The sequence below is a fragment of the Castor canadensis genome, chromosome 17, assembly GCF_047511655.1.
Source record: "Castor canadensis chromosome 17, mCasCan1.hap1v2, whole genome shotgun sequence".
Taxonomy (NCBI): domain Eukaryota; kingdom Metazoa; phylum Chordata; class Mammalia; order Rodentia; family Castoridae; genus Castor; species Castor canadensis.
Window position 1 is genome coordinate 57233552 of NC_133402.1, and position 21321 is coordinate 57254872.

At 36.7% G+C, this 21321-nt stretch overlaps 1 protein-coding gene across 8 annotated transcripts in view; it reads left to right on the forward strand.

Annotated features, from left to right (window-relative positions):
- Ppp2r3a (protein phosphatase 2 regulatory subunit B''alpha) overlaps positions 1 to 21321 on the forward strand; it is a 153543-nt gene that overhangs the window by 50737 nt on the left and 81485 nt on the right. For 7 of the 8 annotated variants that reach the window (XM_074059910.1, XM_074059911.1, XM_074059904.1 and 4 more), the window contains 3 exons: positions 9532 to 9798; positions 14555 to 14658; positions 20377 to 20479. In XM_074059910.1, coding sequence (XP_073916011.1) covers positions 9532 to 9798; positions 14555 to 14658; positions 20377 to 20479 — 474 coding nt within the window. Of the gene's footprint in view, positions 1 to 4298; positions 5105 to 9531; positions 9799 to 14554; positions 14659 to 20376; positions 20480 to 21321 lie in introns of those variants that run through there. The other variant, XM_020160037.2, reaches the window with a different exon arrangement.

The following is a 21321-nucleotide window of genomic DNA, read 5'->3' on the forward strand; positions in this document are numbered from 1 at the left end:
TAAAATGAAACCTGTCTTCATTCCCCTTGGTTACCATAATTTAATTCCTGTCTATAGCTTTGCCTAAGGGTCTGGGGATTTAGCTCAGTTGTAGAGCACTAGCCTAGAATGCTGGAGGTTCTGAGTTTGATACCCAGCCCCACAGGCAAAAACAAAGAAAAGCTTTGCCTATTCCAGACATTTCATTTAAATGTAATCATACAATATGTGACAGGCTCCTTTCCCTTAACATATTTCAAGGTTTACCATGTTGTAGCATGTAACAATACTTCATTACTTTCTTTTTCCTTTTTTGGGAGTACTGGAGTTTGAACTTAAGGCCTTGATTTACTGAGCAAGCATCCTAACAGTTGAGTCACGCTTTCAGACCTTTTTGCTTTAGTAATTTTCAGGGTCTTGCACTTCTGCCTGGGAATGGCTTTAGACCATGATTCTCCTGCCTGTGCTTCCTGAGTAGCTGGGTTCACAGGCGTTTATCACCACACCCAACTTGTTCTTTGATGTAAGATTTTGCTAACTTTTTTTTTGCCTGAGCTGTCTCAAATCGCAGTCTTCCTATCTCCACCTCCCAATTATTTGGGATTTCCTTTTTATGGTTAAAAAATATTCCATTGTTTGAAATTCCACATTTTGTTTATCATTACATGACATTTGAGTTTCCACTTTTTGGCTACTATGAATAACGTGGCAGTGAACATTCATGAACAGAGAAAGGCTTTTGACTTAGCATTTTTAAGTTTTGCTAAAACAGCCAGCTTGCTTTTGTTGATTAAAAGTACCTTCCTAATATACCCAACCCCCTCTTTAATATGTAACTTTCCTTTTCCCTAACATCTTCTAAGCAGAGTCCTTTGATGTCACTTTGGAGTGACTCTGTTGTCTTTCTAGACCTGCTTCTAACACTCACTTCAGCATAGATCCTCACACAGCTGAGCTAATTTCCCAGCCTTGCTGTGTTATATGTTTCTGCCACTCAGATTTTTACAGCTTTGCTGCCTGCATTATCCCAACTGGCTTTGCTAACTCAAAGTCGTTGGCTGATGGTATCATCTCAGTCTCCATAGTCACATTCAACTGATAGTGGTAATGTGTAGAATGAAGGGCACAGTGCATTATTTATACATGATTAACTGTTTAGCATTTATACACAAATTAAATAATATACTTCCTCAGGCAAATGTTCAGAATGAAAATCATTTTGATTTCCTTCTGTATAATCAACCCATTTTTTTCTTAGAATATTCCATAGAGCTTATTCTTTCTAGAGAGAATATTATATGTCACCACTGTCTTTGTTTTCAAAGGGTGGAGGTCAAAGAACTATAAGAAGATTTGGGAAGTTCTAAAAAATGTATCCTGAATTTCAAATTAAGCTCCAAATTTCTGATTTCTATAAAAAGGGAATATGTTGAGTCTCACACACAGTTTTATTCTTCTCTGTCTCCTTCCCAGTCTCACCTTCTTCAGGATACAGGTTTGTTCTAAACTTATACTTCTATTTTTTAGGTCTTTTAGAATGTGGTAAGGGAGCATCTTTTCTTGCTTGAGATAGTGCAGGCTAGCTTAAAAAGTTCTTCATTTTTAGAGTCATAGCAAAGAGGCCATTCTCTCTTCCATATGATCCCTCCAGGGAACCTGTAAAGCCCATATCCAGGAACCTACCTTTTAAATATATCTTCCTTCAGAAAAAGAATGCTTGGGCAAGGGAGATAATCTGTCTCCTTTAATTAGATATTAAACTTGTTGCCATAGACTATTGCTTTTCCAAGCCCTAGGGAGCCCTGGTCTTCTGCCCACTGAGTTTTTTGGAATACAGTTTGATAAAACTTATTTCATCATCAAAAGACATGGGAAAATATTTTCTTAAGAGTGTTAACAACAGAACGGACTTTTTCCTTTGAGGAACTTTAACAGTTGTTTTGTCTTTTAACTACTGTTCTGAGTTTGAAACTTCAGAGATTTGTAGGAAGTAAATGAAATACAAGCATTTCTTGTTCTTTACTTCAAACCAGCATTGTCCCAGAAGGTACAGTGGGGAAAAGAGACCACTTCTTTATACTTTCTCTATCCTCAGACCCAGAAAAGTATCTGGCAAGTAATAAGTGCTTATAAAAGTACTTGAATGAGTGAATGACTGTAAAGTTGAACTTGCCCTCAAGAGTTTAAATACTACTGGAAAAATAATTATCAGATTACAAACAGGAGCTCTGTTACCCGAACATGATTGAACCTGACAGTCATTAGGGAATCAAACTGTATTTATATATGTAAAATGTGTACCTTAAACTTTTAAAATTCAAAGCATTAATTTATTCAGACATCTTTTGATAAAGGGTGTAAGTCTCATAATTGAAGTCCTGTGACATCATTCTTTAACAAATTATACTTGTAATACATTTGTTGCCTGATTTGCAGTTTTAGTTTCTTTAGAGAAGGAACTAAGTCAGTAGTAAAGCAGTTTGCATGTAGACATCTAAGTTTTAATTTTTCTACTTTATTCCACCCATAACTAACTTTACAGCAAAAAAAAAAAAATTAGTTGCTTACCTTTACTGAATCTTTATAAAATTTACGGATTTTTCAATTTAGAAATATCTCTTTTATTAGCTTATTGTAAAAAGTACAGCCAGCATAAACAGACTGGGGATAGGCACAGCTGACTGTTAGTAAACATGCAACTTTACTGAGATTAGAAATAAGAGAGCATAACAGAAAGTGAACTGTTGGCCATGCATCAGTGTGTGGAGGACTTTGGTTGCTGTTTTACAAGAGACATGGAAAGCATTCGCTTTCCAGAGAATAAGTTAAATGGAGGTCATGTAAGAGCAATGTCTACAGTATTTTGTTATATAAGTAAATTTAAGAATTACAAGGAGGGACCTAAATAATCAGGGAAGCCTTCATGAAATAAATTTTAAGTTGGATTTTGAAGAATGTGTGTAACTTGAGGAAGGGAAGTGTTCTCAGGAAAGGGATGAAAATTCACCCCACAGGTTGGTATTGAAAGAAGAGAAGGGAAAGCAGTTTAAGATGTGGTTTAACTGAATAAGCATTAAATTATAAGTCTAAAAAGACCTACTTGCATTCATAACAAAACTGTGCTGTTTTAATTTAGAGACAAATAATGAGGGAGGAAGAGTGTATTAGACCCTTAGTATTCTTACTGAGATTAAAAATATGAGAGCATAACAGAAAGTGAACTGTTGGCCATGCATCAGTGTGTGGAGGACATTGGAAATGTAAGGAAAAATATGGAACAGCTACCTAGCTTAAAAAGTTAACATGTATACCCAGTGAGGGAGAAAAACCAGTGGTTTTCAATCGTAATCTTTTTCAACCACAGTATATATCAAAAGATTTCGGGTAAGATTTTTGTATGAGCTGAAGACTCTACAGCTTTAAACAAAAAAATTTAAATCACAAGTTTAGACATATAGCCCAAGTTACACATTGTAAAGAGTTGTCAGATTGTCTTAAAAAGAAATCAATGGAAAAAGGCTGTTGTAGAAAACAATGAAAAACTAAAGAATTTAATGCCTAGTACATTAGACAGTAAAAGAAATTTGTAAGCTTATTCTTGGGGTTTTTTTATGTTTTATATTTTCTAGAACTAGAAAGTGAATACTGATCAAATGATGAGATTAATGAAAAATAAATATTAAAATCTGAGGTAATAACTTGATTCACTTGTAAATAACAGATGAGGCCAAAATTTAATAAATAATAAAATGTTGGAATATTTTGAAAATATATAATCTCTCTTTTTTGGGGGAAGCAGTACTAGGGGTTGCACTTGCTAGGCAGGTGCTCTACCACTTGAGCCATACTGCCAGCCCTTTTTGTATCATTTATTTTTAAGATAGGATCTTCTTTATGGCCAGGGTTACCTGGCCCATGGTCTTCCTCTATTTTGTGCTTCCCCACATAGTTGGAATGATAGGCATGCAGCCACTAGTTGAGATGGGGTCCCCTGAACTCTCCCAATCTCCACCTCCCAAGTAGCTAGGGTTATAGACTTGAACCACTGCACCAGGCCTAACATGATTTTTTAAAGCTCCTCGAATGAGAAAGTCTCATAAATTCAGAATGTACTGTTACTGTTATTTACTTATCTTCTTTGCCCTTATTTTAGCTCAGTTTCATTGATGAGTAATCTGTATCAGTTGTACTTTCTTAAACAACACTTTTGACAATAAACTTTCAAAATGTATTCATAATTACTTCAAAAAAGTATGTTTAATGGCTAAGATAGTCTTTCACTATAAAAAGGATTTTAAAATCTTAGACCAACAAATAGCTTTGTAAATTACCATTTGAGGATGAAATTTTCTGTTTCTTCATATTTGGAGTAGAGATTTGATGGTTTGAGGTAATTTGCTTCCTTTGAGTAAGAAATAAAACCCATTCTTAAAATAATAGTTTCAGATTTGAAGTTCAGCCTGTCCTTTTTTTCCTAAAATATTAAGTAGCAAAATACAAACATATTCTATACATTTTTTTCCTACTTTGAGGAGAAATTGCCTTCTGTGTAGTAACACGTCCCAGACTGAATTTAAGAAGTTAGCATTATCTGAGAAGTTGCTATTTTTAGGACCGTCTGTAATGTTTCTAACTTTGGTAGTAGTAGTGGGTGCTTCCTTTCCCAGAAGGCTCTGTATTCTCAACATGTACAGGTCAATTTCACATAAAGCTTCCTACAAGAAGCAACAGGCCCTTTGAAGGCTGTGTTTCTAATTTGAAAATTATGAGCAGGTATTGGGAGCCAAAGACTGTATTTGGGAACCAGCTGCATGTCAGGACAAGCATGGATTGTGGTCCCTGGAGGATGGGAAAACACAATGCTTGAATTTAATTTCTTTGAGCAATAAGAAGAAAAAAGTACCTTTCTCCCTGACAAGATTGACAGTTTATTAAATCTGACATCTTCAGAAGTGTGCTGGACAATTGCGAAGTAAACGTTCACGTTTCAAAGATGATGATCAAGGAAACATCTTTACGAAGGGACCCGGATTTAAGGGGAGAGTTAGCTTTTCTGGCAAGGGGATGTGATTTTGTTCTCCCGTCACGGTTTAAGAAGCGGCTGAAGTCATTTCAGCAGACACAGGTTTGAAACTTGGGTGTTTCTTTTAAAATATTTTTATTACTAATAAATCCACCCACTCAACTAACTCACAAAAAACTTTATAACTTATATCTTGATATTAGATCAAGGAAAAAAAATCTGTGCCCTCTGTTCAGCTATTTGCAGAAAGCTATTTGGAGAGGGATTCCAGCAGGTTTAAAAATAGACCTTCTGGACCTGGAGTACAGTACTCACATTTTTCTCTTGTAGAGAGGGAATCCAGTTTTGGAGACAATAAATACAACCTAATAAATATTTTATAATTTAGCCAGGAAAATACTGGAGAAACTAGAATTCTTGTGTTAAAAGCCTTATTTGTACTTTCTATCAGTAGACTATACTAACATACTTATATCTTTAACAAATGTTTGTTTTAAAAGAATATTAATCCTGGTGATATTTTGTATCTAGACAGTTTTGTGTGTGTGTGTGTGTGTGTAGAATATGCTGTGTGTATGTAGATGATGAAGAATGGCAGTTTCTTCTAAATTGTGAAAAGAATGTCCTCCATCTGCAAACTGAGATGGAATAATTTCTGCCTGTGATGACCATTTTGCAGAGCCCCTGCTTTCTTTCTTACAACCTTAGGGCCAGTATCTTTCTTACCATACAAGTTGCCTAACATTGAGTACAACACAAATCAAGAGCTATGCAAATGCTGGTCATCCAAATTTTAACAAGAAGCCATAGCTTCATAATTATTCTAGCCCATAATTATTTCAAATTATTTGGGTGAACCCTGTGGAATCCCTTTTTTTCTTTTCTTTTGTAGGTCAAAATGATCATATATTAAAAATGCTATGGTGACATAATCATGTAAGACATAACAGTACCATTCAGAATGACCATCTAAATGATACTGTGTCTGTAGAGAAAGACAAATGGAGAATTGAGAAACTTTACCTGGTTTAGCCTTTAAAAATGTTGTGCCTGTATTGGACTGAAACAGCTTTAGTCAAAGTGAGTGGATATCAAAGCTTGCCAGTAAGTCCGGCAAAATTTTTATTACTAGAGTTTATTCTATAATGTTTGTAAAGGGTCAGTTTTAGTATATTAAATGTTTAACTTATGTGTTTCCTGTTGAACTCAATGGAAAGTAAATTGATATAGCTGAAAGTTCAAAATAAATACATTCTTTTAATGTTATTTTCCTTTTGAATATTACCCTATTTCATTAAATATGGAATTCACCACTGAATTAATAAATACTTGCTAATCAGTCAATTATATATGTTAAGCATATACACAAAAAAGCAAGGAAGAACAGTATATGATCAGATGTCTTCCCATTTACATAAAAGCTTTGGCAGCTAGCCAGTGTGTGTTCTGAATGTTACTTCTGTCCAGCAAAAGCAGAGTTAACACTGAAGGTGTTGCTTTGAACCCTCCCCACTGGTTTGTGTTCGTCCCCAGTGGCACCAGTGATACCAGTTCTATGGCTATAACTGCTCTGGAATTATCACTAACTGACCTGAATATTATACCATGGAAAACATTTGAGGGCAACAGAGAATTTGATGATTGTACCCTTATCTGCAAACCTTTATCTGCACAAAATAATGGAATGGAAATGCCCTAAAACAAGTGTCCTAAGTAAAGCCTTTGAAGAAAACTCTGTACCTTATTTTAGAATTTTAAGAGTACTTTCAAGTTGATCATGGTGGTATATGTCTTAAACTTAGCACTCAGGAAGCTGAGGCAGGAGGTTGAGAGTTTTGAGGCCAGCCTTGGCTTCACTGCAAGACTCTGTCTCAAAAAAAAAAAAAAAAAAAAGAAACAACAACAACAAAAAAGAGGCTGAGCTTGGTGGATCATCTCTATAATCCTAGCTATTCAGGAGGTAGCGATCTGAAGGATCAAAGTTCGAGGCTAGCCCAGGCAAAAAGTTGGTAAGACCACCATTTCAAACCAGTAGGTTGGGCATGGTGGCATGTATCTGTCATTCCAGCTACATGGGAGATATAAATAGGAAGATCACAATCCAGAAAAACATGAGACATTATTTGAAAAAATAAGTAAAACATAAAGGGCTAGGGACATGGTTCAAATGGTAGAGTCTCTGCGTCTCTGCTTAGCAAGTGTGAGGCCCTGATTTCAAGTCCCAGTGCCACCAAAAAAAAAAAAAAAAACTTTTACTGTTACTGACTCATGAGGCCATGTAATAACATTTAGCATTAAGACAGAAATGTTTCCTTAGAATAAATTATCAGTTTGTTAAATCAGAAGATTCATAAACTTTAAATTGCTTTATAAGTATAAATGATTATTTATTATTGAATCAAGAGGACTGTGCCAACATGAGCATAATTTAATCTTTTGAGAACCCTACCTTTTGGCTTGCTCATTCACTTTCTTTGATGAAGACAGATCTGTGCCCAGTGCTATTCTGAACCTTTAGTATACATTACATTCTATAATTTCCTTGCATCCTTACAACAGTCTTGCAAGGAATAAAGCTTCTAATTTCTGCTGTGTTACTTAAATTTTAAAAGGGTAAGTAACTGTTCTCAGGTCACAAACTAGTAAGCTATCACTGTTTTCCATGTTTCATTAGTTTCATTTCCCTCTGTGGTGTTTCTTCCTTGACTATTGTTTTATATGGGATCATTGTCCAAACTTTAGGGATGACATTCAGGTAGTTTAAGGAAAAACATCTGAGTGATACTTTGTGTTCAGAGTGAATTTAAAATAAACTTAGCATGTAGCTTAGTGGTGGAGCTCCTGCCTATCATGTATGAGGCCGTAGGTTCAATCCCCAGCACCGCAATAACAACCAAAAAGCAAAAACCAAGCTTAGCTAGTCAGTAACCATGTCTGTCTTTCCTACTTTATGTAGCATCTAATACTGTGTCATGCTTATGAGACTTGGTAGATCATTTGGCCATTAATTAAGAGTAGAAATTAGAACTGTGAAAATCTTCATGGAATCTCAGAACTCAATTTAGTCTTCATTGGTTAAAAAAAACAAAACAAAACAAAAAAAATCCCTCTTCCATGACTGATAGTGTACTTCCCTTCCCTTCTCCTCAACCATGAGCAGTCTGTCTCCCCACAGCCTCCCCACTTCCCTTTTCACTGTTTCTTCCAATATCTCTTTATGGTATACCACATCAAATCCTTTTTGGAAAACAAAAGGATACAAATTCCTGTAAAGGGAGTTTGGTTGTAATGAAATGAGTGACTAATGGGGTCCTTGCCTATTAGAGTAGACCAAAAATAATAAACGTGTATTTTGGGGGAAATGACATCCAAGAGTGGCAAATAAATCATCCAGAAATATGCTTTAATATTCATAACAAAGATTTTCTCAATATCCAGGGGCTGGTGGTGAGTCTATCTTGGCAAAGTAAAACTAAAGAATAAATTAAAACTAGTTCCCTCCCCCATATGCACATATATATTTTAAAGAGCAGGCATCATGCTACATGCCTATAATCCCAACACTTGGGAGGTTGAGACAGAAGGCTCTTGAGTTGGAGGCTAGCCTAGACTACATTTTGAGACCCTATCTCAAAAAACAAAAAGAAGCAAAGTATAGTGGCTCAAACTGTAATCACAACTACACAGGAGGCTGAGATTGGGAGGATTGCAGTTCAAGGCTGGCCTGTGTAAAAAGTTCAAGAGACCCCTATCTTAACCAACAAAAGCTGGCTGTCTTCCCAGCTGCACAGGAAGCATAAATAGAAGGATCACAATCCAGACTGACCTGGGCATAAATGGCAGCATCCTATGTGAAAAATACCTAAAACAAAAGGGCTATAGGGGCATGACTCAAGTGGTGGAGCATTTGCCAAGCAAGCACAACGCCCTGAGTTCAAACCCCAGGACTGCCAGAAAGGAAAAAAAAAAAAAAAGACAAGTCTAGAAAATATTAGAGATGGTGTACATCTGTAATCCTGGCACTCAGGAGGCTGAGGAAGAAGGATCACAAATTCAAGGCTATCCTGGACTATATAGCAAGACCCTGTCTCAAAAAAGAAAAACTTATTTCTGCCAGTTGGAGGAGAGGCAAAATTCACAGAAAGAACAAGGACAGTTTTCAAAAAGAGGATGCAAGTCTAGTTCCAACAGACTAAGAATACATCTCTAGATCTTTAATGTGTCAACTGACATTGCTTTTTGATTATTTTAAAATGCCTAATAAATGATGGATGGGAAAATGTACTGCACAATTTTTAAAGCAAATCTGTGTAAACTCAAGTAATAACAGATAATTTGTGTATTGATTTGTTTAATGTAGAAAGCATTCCCTAGAAACATTCTTACCACCCTCTAGAGTAAAGTGGGCTCTTGATCTCTACTGTCTCTAATTGTAGTTTCTCGTATTTGTACATGGCTTCCTTTTACTGGTGAGGATTCTCAAAAACTCTTTAGAATTTTTGTGTTTTATAATCACATTTTTCTTCCAGGTTCAAAATAAACCAGAAAAGAAACCTGGAACGCCACTTCCATCTCCAGCCACCTTTCCAAATAGTTCTGGACCTCTCTCCCCTGTTCCTCATGTGAATAGTGTTGTGAATGCACCATTGTCCATAAACATTCCACGGTTTTACTTTCCTGAAGGACTCCCAGATACCTGCAGTAACCATGAACAGATTCTAAGCAAAATTGAAAATGCTTTCATGGACATTGAAGATCAAAAAGCAGACATTTATGAAATGGGAAAGATTGCAAAGGTAATGTAACTACTAAATGATTTCTAGTAGCTCCAACATTCCTCTCTTCACCGCCTCTTTGCTCTCTGTTTTTAAGTATGCATAGGTTTTTAAAAATTTTTTTCTTGTTGAAAAAGTTATTTGATCCTGATACATCCTGTGCTATGGGCCTAACTTCGTGAAACTAAGTGGTATTCCAGTACAACTTTCAGTTTAATATAGGAATCCCTTCTAAGACATCACAAACTCATAAATGCATTCTCTTCTTGAATGCTTCCAGTTAGTGAAAATTCACTACCTTCTAAGGTAGCCTGTTCTATATTAAATAGCCTTGTTTGTTAGAAAATACCCTTGTGTTAATAGCACTCTTTTTTTTTTTTTCCTCACTCATTGATCGTTCCCTGAAGCTTACAAAGAACCATTAGGTTATCTCAGCACTGTAATTTTACCCAGAAATAAATAGATACGACTAAAAAGCAAGTCTTTGGTACTTTCTAATATATCCAACTGCTTCTAATTTAAGATTTAGCTCCCAAATGTCAGGACCACTGCAACTGGGTTTTATACCTCCATCCTCCTCACAGAACAACTAATTATGAACATTGGATTGTTCATGCCATTCCTCAGCTCAGCAGTATTCAGGGATTCTCACCTTGAATACAGCAATGATACTCTGTATTTGAGTTTTATTTTTATCATATATAAATATTTAAGAGCCGTGTCAGACCCCAGAATTTAGCAGTGGTTCTAGGCTCTTTGTTCAAGAAGCAGAGAGGGTTAGCAGGCTAAGGGCTTCATGGAGACAAGTAGCAAATCAAGAGGGAGTACCCAAGACACTTTGTATGCTTCCACTTGGAAGGGTTCTCCTACTTTCAGGAGTGATATTACAAAGTTTGAAAACTACTGCTCTTCAGGAAAAAAACCCCAAACTTCTCTTCTTGGCATGCCAGGGCCTCCATAGTCAAGCCCCAGAGATCCTTTGCCTTAATATCATTTGCTGCATGAACTGATCCACTTGTCCTCTCACAGGCATACCTGTATATTTGGGCTTTCTTAACTCTCCCCTCCCAGATGGGTTTCCATGCCTACCAACCTCCACAACCTTTACTTGAAGGCCTAGATTCCAACTTGTCTGTTTGAGCATTCCATGCCCTGCCCTTCCCCTCCCTCTGTGTTGCTGTTAAATGGTTTGTAACTAGAGTGATCTTAAAGGAACTGAAGAAGACTTCATTCTCTTCCCCCCACACCCCTCTCTCACTTTCTTTTTGGAGGCAAGATCTCACTGTGTAGCCCAGACCAGCCTTGAACTCTCAATCCTCCTGTCTCAGCCTCCCAATTCCAGACATATGCCAGCATGGTGAGCTTTCTCTGTTCTCTTTCTTCACCCCTCCCAATCTTAGAACTTGCTTGTTGATCTTCAGATGTTTCTAGGAAAAATGCTTTTTTATTCCAGAAATAAGAACTTACCTGTTTCTACTGTTTTACTTACGAGGAAACTGCAGTCTTACAAGTCCTTATCTGAAGTCACAGAACTAGTTCATGTCAGAAGACAAGTCCTCTAACTTCTGACACAGTGCTGCCTCTGTGTAAATTATCTCCAAAACATACACTAATATTAGTCACCTTCCAATGAATAGTACTCCAGATAAGTTACAAATTCTTTTTTTAGGGCATTCAGGTTTCTTACCCAATTCTCTGGGATGACTATTGTATTAGGTAACAGAACTAAGGTGGTAAATTCTCTGAATTGTCTAAGGACTATGGATCTAACTATAAGATACAAAATTTAGCAAGGATGAGTGAAATCTGCATTTGGAGGTAACATGTTAAACCAAAATTCTGGAGACTAGGGGAATCTGGTTTATTGAGCCCTTACAGATAGATGCTACCCAAAAAAAGAAATGACTAGGTTCTGGGGCAAGTTCAGGCATCTTATCAGCAGGTGGGGTAGGTAGCAACTGGAAAATGTCTGCGAGACCAATGCTAAGAGCATTTTTTTATATACTGTTTTCTCTGAGTCTCCAAGCTATTGGTCTGGTCTTCCCACCCTGTAGTATAGTAGCTCCACATTACTCCAGACTCAGTGGCCCAGTAGTACCCCACAGACTTTAAGTGAGAGAAAGCAGATCAAGGTAGGCATAGGAATGAGTGTAGTCAAAGGGTTGAGGGGTGAGTTTCCCTCTGGGTACTGGGGAGCCAAGAGGAAAGACTTTGCCCATGATGTGCAGTGAGGATCAGTCCATGTGCAGCATCAGGAGAAATCGCCATTGTTCAAGCTAATAACATGTAGAAGTTTAAAAATAGAATACTGTTTTCTGTAACCAAGTAACAGTCATTTATTTAATGACTGTTGTGGCACAATAGCCATTTTACATATAGATGACTGATTAACTTACCTGAATTGTACTTAATTATAGCCCTAAATTCCTTTCTTCAAGCCAGGCCTTGTGGTCATTGCTCTTAGACCCTAATTGCCAGCTTAGGTAGTAAGGTAAACTGTCAGTGCCTTTAAAAAGTTAAAACTAGCATTGCATATAAAACAAAGATATATGTATAATGACCTCAAAAGTTACCATTAGCTAGGCATTGTAGTACATGCCTTGTAATCTTAGCACTGAGGAGACTGAGGCAGGAGAATCATGAATTCAAGGCCAGCCTGGACTATATAATGAGACCCTTGTCTCAAAAAAGAGAAAGTTAACACAATTATGTTGATTTGTATTGTTTTGAGTTTTTGTTTTGCTCTTGTTTCAGTTTGTTTGTTTGTTTTGAGACAGGGTCTTGATTTATAGTCCAGGCTGGCCTCAATCTCATGATCCTCCTCCTCAACCTCCCAATTGCTGGGATTACAGACATGAGCCACCATGTCGGGCTTTGTGTTGTTTTGGTTTTGATCACCATATCTGCTAGTTTTATTAGATTTTACCTCTTTTCTTTCTCTCTCTCTCTCCCTCTCTCTCTCTCCCTCTCTCTCTCTCTCTCCCCCTCTCTCTCTGTCTCTCTCCTTCTCCCTCTCTCTCCTTCTTTTTCCCCTCTGTCTCCCTCTCTCTCCCTTTCCCTGATGGTGCTGGGGTTTGAACTCAGGGCCTTGTGCTTGTTAGGCAAGCATTCTACTACTTGAGTCACACCCCTAGCCCTGCCTCTTTATTCTTAAAATCATTTACTTTAAAAATTGATCTCACTGTGTTTGTTAGCCAATTTTCATTTAATCCAGCTTTTATTTGACTATCTCTCCTGTACTTTCTATTTGTGGGTCCTCCACCTCTATAATTTAGACTAATTCCTTCATCTTTCCCAGCAGTTGCTAATAGCTTATCAGTAAGGCTATCCAAGCATATCACCTTGGCAACACATAAAGGGAAGGACAGATTGGGGAGGTGGATTTGACAGTTTGCACACTTTAAGTATCTTAATTGTGAGCTTTGTACCTTAGCTATCATAATTTATAGAGTAAACAAAAAATCACATGGTAACTAAGCAATGCCCCTCTCTCATTCTTGACTTCAAAGGAGGTATTCAGACTCTGGACTTGAGAAATACTAAATTCTACTCTGCTTGTAGAACAAGCTTTAATGGCTCTCACAAGGGCTATGATTTCTGCCCTATCTGTACCATCCTTGGCTTAAATCTGGCTTTCCATATTCTCTTGAACCAGCAGCAGCCTTGGGTGTCTCTCAGGATAACTGGTGTCAGACTACATACTCTTCCTCCTCCTGTGGGGAACCCCTACACCAGGAACAATTTCACCTAAACCTAAGGTAGATAGCTACACATATAGTCCACCTCCAAAGGAGAATCTTCCCTCTGTAGAATGATGATGCATCACCATATTATATTTAACAGGAACAAGGAGAATATTTTTATCTTTTAACAGATGTGACTCTTTCTTTGAAAGTTCTGAATTTGGAATAGGTTTTCTGTGTATGTTCAAAATTAGGGCAATTCAGAAACCATTTCTCTACTGATATTTAGGTATTGTTAATTATAGACAGTAACTTTCTCTTTAGGGAAAAAAGCAGGTAAACTTAGTAAGAACTCTTATGTGAGTAAAAGGATAATTTTTTAATTAAAAAGAAGAGCCTCCTATTAATGAGAAAAAAATCAGTACCTTTTAGATTACAGAAGTTCTTTTATATTCATTCTCAGTTCTTACTAGGGCTTTTATACTATGTAGTTATTTGTAGTAGCTTCTAATGTAAATAAATGATAGCATTTTGATTTTAGCTTTTTTGCTTATTTATAACCATTTGAATACATTTGATAGCTGTTTTCTTGAAGAGCTTAGGATTTTCTGGTTCTACTTGAACCTGATAACAGTCATAGGAGTGAGAAGGATAGTGGAATGTTTTAACACCAAATGACACAATAATAAAGGTAACTGTATTTTTCTGCTCAAGAAATGAAAGACATATACAATGATGATATTCAGTCATTTCTTTTTCTTTATAGAAGACAGAAAATATATCATGTAAGAGTGGTAGGAAGGGAGGCTGGTTACTTTACTGTCAGAATTGGGGGAAATCACTACAAATAAACTTGGAAGAAAGGTGAATGGATTTCCATTTTCTTCACTAAACATGTAACACCCTTATTTTAATTCCCATGTGTCTCTCTATGAATCTACCCCAGTTTATATATTTGCTTGTGACCTGTTGTGCAGCCTTAGTGGCCCTTTTGTGCACTGTGGCATGAAGGGTAAAAAACAGAAGGACTTTTTCTTTGGCCATGTCATTTCTTCACTGCCTCTTAACTTATTCTGCATTGTTTTTATTTGCAGGTCTGTGGCTGTCCTCTTTATTGGAAATCCCCCATGTTCAGGGCTGCAGGGGGGGAAAAAACAGGATTTGTGTCAGCACAGTCATTCATTGCAGTGTGGAGAAAGTAAGTATGTGACCATACTCTGGGGCCAGCAAAGAATTGTGTGGTCTTCATGACATGCCTTATAAAGTTCACTTATTTTATTCATTTATTCATTTTACTCTTTATTTCAGGAAAATTCTGTGATTCATAACCATTTATACCCACAAGTTCTTTGTCCAAAGCTTTAATTTTACATGTCTTTAAACAGAAAAGCAGATCTGCAGATATACTTCTTTAGTAACTTTTGATAGTTTCTTAACATTTTCTTGTTAAATTGAGGACTTGGGATTTGAATCCAGTAGTGGTGACATAAAAGTAAGTAAAGATTCTTCTTTAAGGAGCTCAAGCCTCATGTGTCACATGACAAATGCGGTTCCAGTCTCATGTGACCCAACTTAGATTTATCAAAATGACTAAATTCTAATAGATTTTAATCATTACCTTTTGAGAATTCCAGATAAGGAACAAAGGTCTAGTGTATTTATCAAGATATTCTTGAATTTTAACATCCCGATAAATTTTCTTGAATTCAAACACAACTTTCCTCTTTATTCTCTTCTTCAATCCTTCTTTCTTCTTTGGATGCTATTAGATGTTACTTCTTAATATATTTGTATGTTTTAAGAGGCTATCAAAGTTTGTTCCCTCTGCCTTGTAACTGATCAACCCTCTTTATACATGTTCTCACATTTTCTGGGCTACATACCCTTCCTCCTAGTAAACTATTTGGAAATGCTAGTCACTTATTTAAAATCAGTGTATAACGTCTACAGAATTCACCTTACAGATTTCTTTTAATACCTTTGTGCCACCTAAAGGCCCTTGTGTAATGCTTGAGAACATAATAGGTGACTAATAAATGCATTCTGAAATTTACAAATGTAGCAGCAAGTTGATTTAACCAAATTCTTCATTCATTACATTAGAACTATAGTGCTCAGGGTATATAAGACTCTACCAGTTAGTGTATTTCTTTAAAGAACAATACTCTAGCTAGAAGCTATAAATACTTCATATTTCCCAGATGGATTTTAGTAATTTTGTCCATGAGTACTTTTGAGTTGTCCAAATACCAAAGAATAAAAGAGCCTTAGGAGAATAATTCCTCACACCATTTGGATGACACCTCTCCTATAGCAAATAGAAACAGTCTCATAAAACATAAGAAATGTCTGCTTAAGAAAAAGTTTGGTAAGCAGCTGTAAAAGGAAGGGAATTCCTTTGAAGCTAGAAATAGCAAAAATAATAATAATAAATAAATAAAATTTTAAAACCCACTAAATAGTGGAATTGGCATCTGCCCTTCAGAGAATTCTTTGGTATTTCTGGCAGCCTAGAACAGGAGGGAAGAAAATGGAGCCTAGTGCCTGAATAGTAAAGAAGTCAACTTGGTCTCTTTCTCCTTGCTCTACCAGCAGAGCCAGGATTTCAGCTCTGTGGTGTGATATTTTTTAAAAACTGAATATATCAGTATCAGAATTTAAAGATTTAAATTTATACAAGTTCTGGCTTCCATTCAGCTATCTTCTTTCACCCTAGTAGATGGCAGGCTCTGAAGAGGCCTCAGCTAGAGTGTGAAAAAGAATAGGGAGATGGCATAGCTCTTGTTAGAAGTGTCTTCATCCACTGAGCTCAGCATTATTTGCAGAAAACCATCTAGAAATCTGGGAAAACAGCAAGAAGTGAGTAATAAGTGTTTATGAGAAAGCTGTGAACAAGCTGGAAGATTGAAAAAATAGGAAATAGTTTATCATAAGATGCATTAGGGCCAGAGACAAGAAATATAACTAACTACTTACATTGCACTTTGAATATTCTAAGACAGTATGTGAACCTGAGGCTGATTATAGCAAAGGAAAACTGGTATCCAACTTAATTTACCTGTGATTAAGTGCTAAATTTTAAAGAGAGTCACAGCCGTGTTTTGGTTAAGACTGTGTCACTGAGCTAGGACTAACATTTATATTGAGGGATCGAGCAGCACAGCAGCCGCGGCCACCACATCAGCTGTATTTCTTTATAGTGATGAATCACCTTATCTCTAGGGAAAAGCAACTTTCACAAAGGGAGGAAAAGACATGAAACACAAGTCTGCTTACAAAGTTATATAGCATGAGTAACTGTGTCTGTCTTTTTTTACATTAAAAAAATTCATTAAAAGCCAGTGGCTCACACCTGTAATCCTAGCTACTTGGGAGGCTGAGATCAGGAGGATTGTGGTTCAAAGCCAAGCCAGGGCAAATAATTCGTGAGTCCCCATCTGCAAAATAACCAGAGCAAAATGGACTGGAGGTGTGGCTCAAGCAGTAGAGTGCTTGCTTTGTGAGCACAAAGCCCTGAGTTCAAACCCCAGTCCCACCAAAAAAAAATCTAAAGAATATATGTGTGTACGTCTACAGCTACATTATCCTGAATCACCTGATCTCATCTGATCTCAGAAGCTAAGTAGTGTCAGGTCTCATTAGTACTTGGATAGAGAGTATACGTGTATTAAATACATCTGTATTAAAGCAATATGGTCAGTTACTAAAATGGTTTGGGTGCCCTCTAGTGGGAACTCCTCTTTGAGCTCTTAAAAGGAGACCCAAGTATGACTATTTTGGGAGAATAAGCAGCTAAGTATGGTGGTTTGAGTTACCATGCTGACCTAGAAAAAGATGTGTGAAGTTTTAAAATTTTTTTATAAATTGCACCCTTTGCATAAAGTAGCTTGAATCCAAGTATAGTATATTAAAATGTCCAAGCACAAAACAACTGGCAGAATTAAAATATTTTGGCATATACATATGCATGCTTGCTTGCTCCAACAATAAGCTCTATATAGAATCAAAAAAAAATAGAGTCAAATACAAAAGTCATAAGTATAAAGGGAAATAATTTCCTTCCTGTCAGACTGTTCATGGATTGGAGGATTCAGTCTCTCCCCTCCAAGTGGTTTTGAGTGAGCACCTTAAACGCCTTCTCCCCTGCTGCTCTGTTCCCCTCCTGTCCCTGTGCCCTTTCCTATTTCATGTCTATACTATGAAGTCTCTTTTTCTTATAGTCATTTTTAGGGGGAAGACAGTGCTGCATAGCTTTTTTGTGTGAGCTTCTGGAGTACCAGTTTAGGGGCAGAAATCCTCTCAAATCAAGTCAGTAATACTACTCCAGCTTTACTATGTTTTACTTTCTTTTACCTTTTTCATATCATTGTGTCATTTGTCCATTAACAAAACACTATTTTGCCTTAACAGCATATGGTCAGTGTAGAATACCTATGCTTACTTTTGTTCTTTTATGACTTATTTTCTCCTGCCATACAGAGTTTTATCTGTCAGGAGCACTGGCAGAAAATTACAATTTTCTTTTTCTTTTTTTTAATATATTTTTCATTAGCATAAGGGTTTCATTGTGTCATTTCCATACATGCATATAATGCACTTTGATCAAATTCACCCCCCCGTTACTCTTTTCTTATCCTGTCCTGTAACTCACCTTTTCTGTTTCATGTTTTTTATAGCCAGAAGCCATCCCCTATTTGACTTTTTTCTTAGAGTATCTCTCATGTATTATATTCCTGCTGTGTTTAACGGTATCTTTAAAAAAAAAACCTCCTTTTCAAAGACCTCACCACTTTTTGTTGTTATCATCCCAGCAACTTTCTAATCCTAAGAATAGTTTTCATTTGCACCTGCTGCAATTATCTTTTTCTGGAACATGTGTCTTTTTTAACATCAGGGGCCTTGAACATGTTCAGTAATGATAAGTAGAGTAAAATATAAAGTCCTACTATAGCCCCCAAAATCACAAAGCCAGTTAGTATGCATCTGTTAGATTACTAACATATTTTGAGAGTCTTCTCAAATAAAAAGCTGAATTTTGCGTGCCTTTTGGATGCCAAAGAAATAAAGCCAACAGTACAGTGGTATATATAAATTATACAAAGTTCAGAACATAATTTAGTTGTCAAGGAAGGCTTTTGAAAGAGGTGGATTATTAGCTAGGTCTTAAAGAATAAGCAGCATTAAGACAAAGTTAGGGAAGGGCTCCCTAGAAAAACAGGGCAGTGTAAGAACAACAGGAGGCAACACTGCATATAACTCAGGCCAGCTGCCTGGAGTAGAAGTTTCATTTATCAAAATAGTAAGATAGGTAGGTAGGCAGGCTCCAACCTAAGGGGAGAGTCTTAAACAGGCCTTTAGACTTGTGCATATAAGTGGTGGACAGTTATTGAACATTTTTTGAATTAGGAAATTACACAATCAAAGTTTGTTTTAGAGTGATAAGTTGTCTGTTATACAAAGTTGGGTGAGCACTGAAGCTTGTTAGAACTCTCTTCCCTTATAGCATTCTTAGCATGAATTTAAGACCCTGAACTTGATAGTATAGTAGAAATATAAAGGAAGAAACAATCATCTGGAACATTTTGAGGAAAGGAAAAGTTCCTCAGGAATTCAATGTTCCCAGTTGTATTCATAACACCTGATGGTTCTAGCTAGGAACTTGGGAGTTGTCATAGACTTCCCTTTCCTCTTATCCTACTCCTATCAAGTGTCATGTCCTTTCATTTCTACCAAACCTGTCCCTGTCTGTCTCCCACTGCCAGTGTACATACTTAAGCTCTTATTGTTTCTTTCCTGATGTTTCTGAAAATCTCATCTAATCATGTTCTCTGCCAAGGTAAATTCTCCTATGGAGTAAGTTAAAGTCTAGGCATCCTGACCCGACATAAAAGAAGCCTCAAGTATTTGATCCTACCTACACATGTCCTTTTTCTTATCATGTCTGCACTTATTGTTGCCAAGTGTTCCATGCCTCTCACCAGGCATTTGTGGGGACTGCCTCCTTATTACCTCAATGCCCTTCTTTCCTACTTCACCTTCCAGGGAGTCTTAATGGCCTCCTGTGTCCTTCCATGACACCCTAGTGCTCATTACTTCTATTATGACTGTTCCACAGTAGTATAATTTTATTGGTAGCTAAACACTGGACTGTACTTTAAATGACTTCATCCAGGGAAAGGACTGACTTTGACAGTAAGACCTTAAATTTGGCCTTCAGTAATTTGACTTTGCTATCAGAGTATAGTTTTCAAATGGAAGTGTCCAGCATATAGTTAAAAGTAAGGAATTCTGGGGATTTAGAAGACTTAATACATACAGCACTCAGGTTTTAAAGTCTGTTCCTTCAAAATCTTAATTTCAAAAGCCCCATTAGGTTGGCACCATGTATCTATCAACCTGGACAAACAGAACTTCATGTGGTACATGAAGTACATCTTAGGTATTTCCTTCTGGCTGGGAGCTCTCTCTGAAGCTCTGGTTCTGGATGTCCTATACTAACCAAATGGATATTTCTCCCCCAGTATATTTTAGTAACACGTTTTACCTGAGTTAGTTCCATTGACTCTGTGATCTCAGCTTCAGAAGCATTCTATAAGAATAAGATGCCATCTTATAGAGCTTTTTAGTGAGATGTCCCTTTGACAAAATCAAAAGTATGGAAGTCATTGAAAAGAAAGCACTTGGGCAGGTGCATAGCTCAGTGATAGAGTGCTTGCCTAGCATGCACAAGACCCTGAATTTTGCCTGCATTGCAAAGAAATAAGTAAATAAAAAAATCAAATAAAATGAGAGAGAGAAAACACACTCGATTATTAATCTTAATGGGCTTCCAGTCAGACTTAAGGTACCACTACTGATGTTGTAGTTGTTCTTTGTTCAGCTTGGCAGATCTTCTTAACAAGTGTTTCTTCTGTAGGTTGTTGAATAACCATCATGATGATGCCTCTAAGTTCATCTGTCTTCTGGCAAAGCCCAGCTGCAGCTCTCTAGAACAAGAGGATTTCATCCCTTTACTTCAGGTAATTTTTATTTGCTTTTGAAAACAAATTCTAGTTTTGGAGTTTCAGAATTTTTTTTTCTAATTTGCAACTATAATGTATGTCATTTGAACTACACAAATCTAGAGGTCAGATTCTAGAAAGTGGCTGTCAAACTTGTTTAAGCAGTAAAATCCTTTTGTTAAATGAAATCTAAATAGAACCCATAGTATAAAATAGATAAACCAGAGCTACTCCCATTGCAGCAGAGGAGAGGGGCCATTCAGCCTCCCCCTTGTCTACCCACCAGGATTACTGAAGCATCTTCTGAAACTTTAGAATTCAAGAAGATAACTTGGAAAATGCTGATAGCAAACAAAGTTAAGAATATGGTAGGAAGCAAGAACTACTGTTGTGAATTCTGGAGTCTTTACTCAGGGCATCTTGACTGTTTGATTTAAGCACAGTTCTAAAATGGTGAGGTTGGTTTTCTGATTTTTCAACTCAAGATTTATATGAAACAGAAAATTAAAATAGGAAGAAGGGAGAAAGGAAAACAAAATCAAACATGCTGAGAGCTGCAAAGATAACAGCTGCCAGACTGTAAAAGTAGTGAGGAGAGAACAATAAGTATTTAAAAAAAAAAAAAAAAGACAAAGCCTTAAAAGCTCTGTAGTCTGGAAGTAATTTAGGATGAGAACAGTAGTCACCAGTCCTCTTATCAGATTTCAGCGAGATTAGTAATTTATATTATTGGCATATTATTTACTTAGCCAAAAAACTCACTTCTATGGACCATATTTCACCAATGGAACCAGATAAATGAGACACCAGTATATTTCTTATTTTTCTTGTTCTATTTATGAAACTTTAAATTCTGTGTG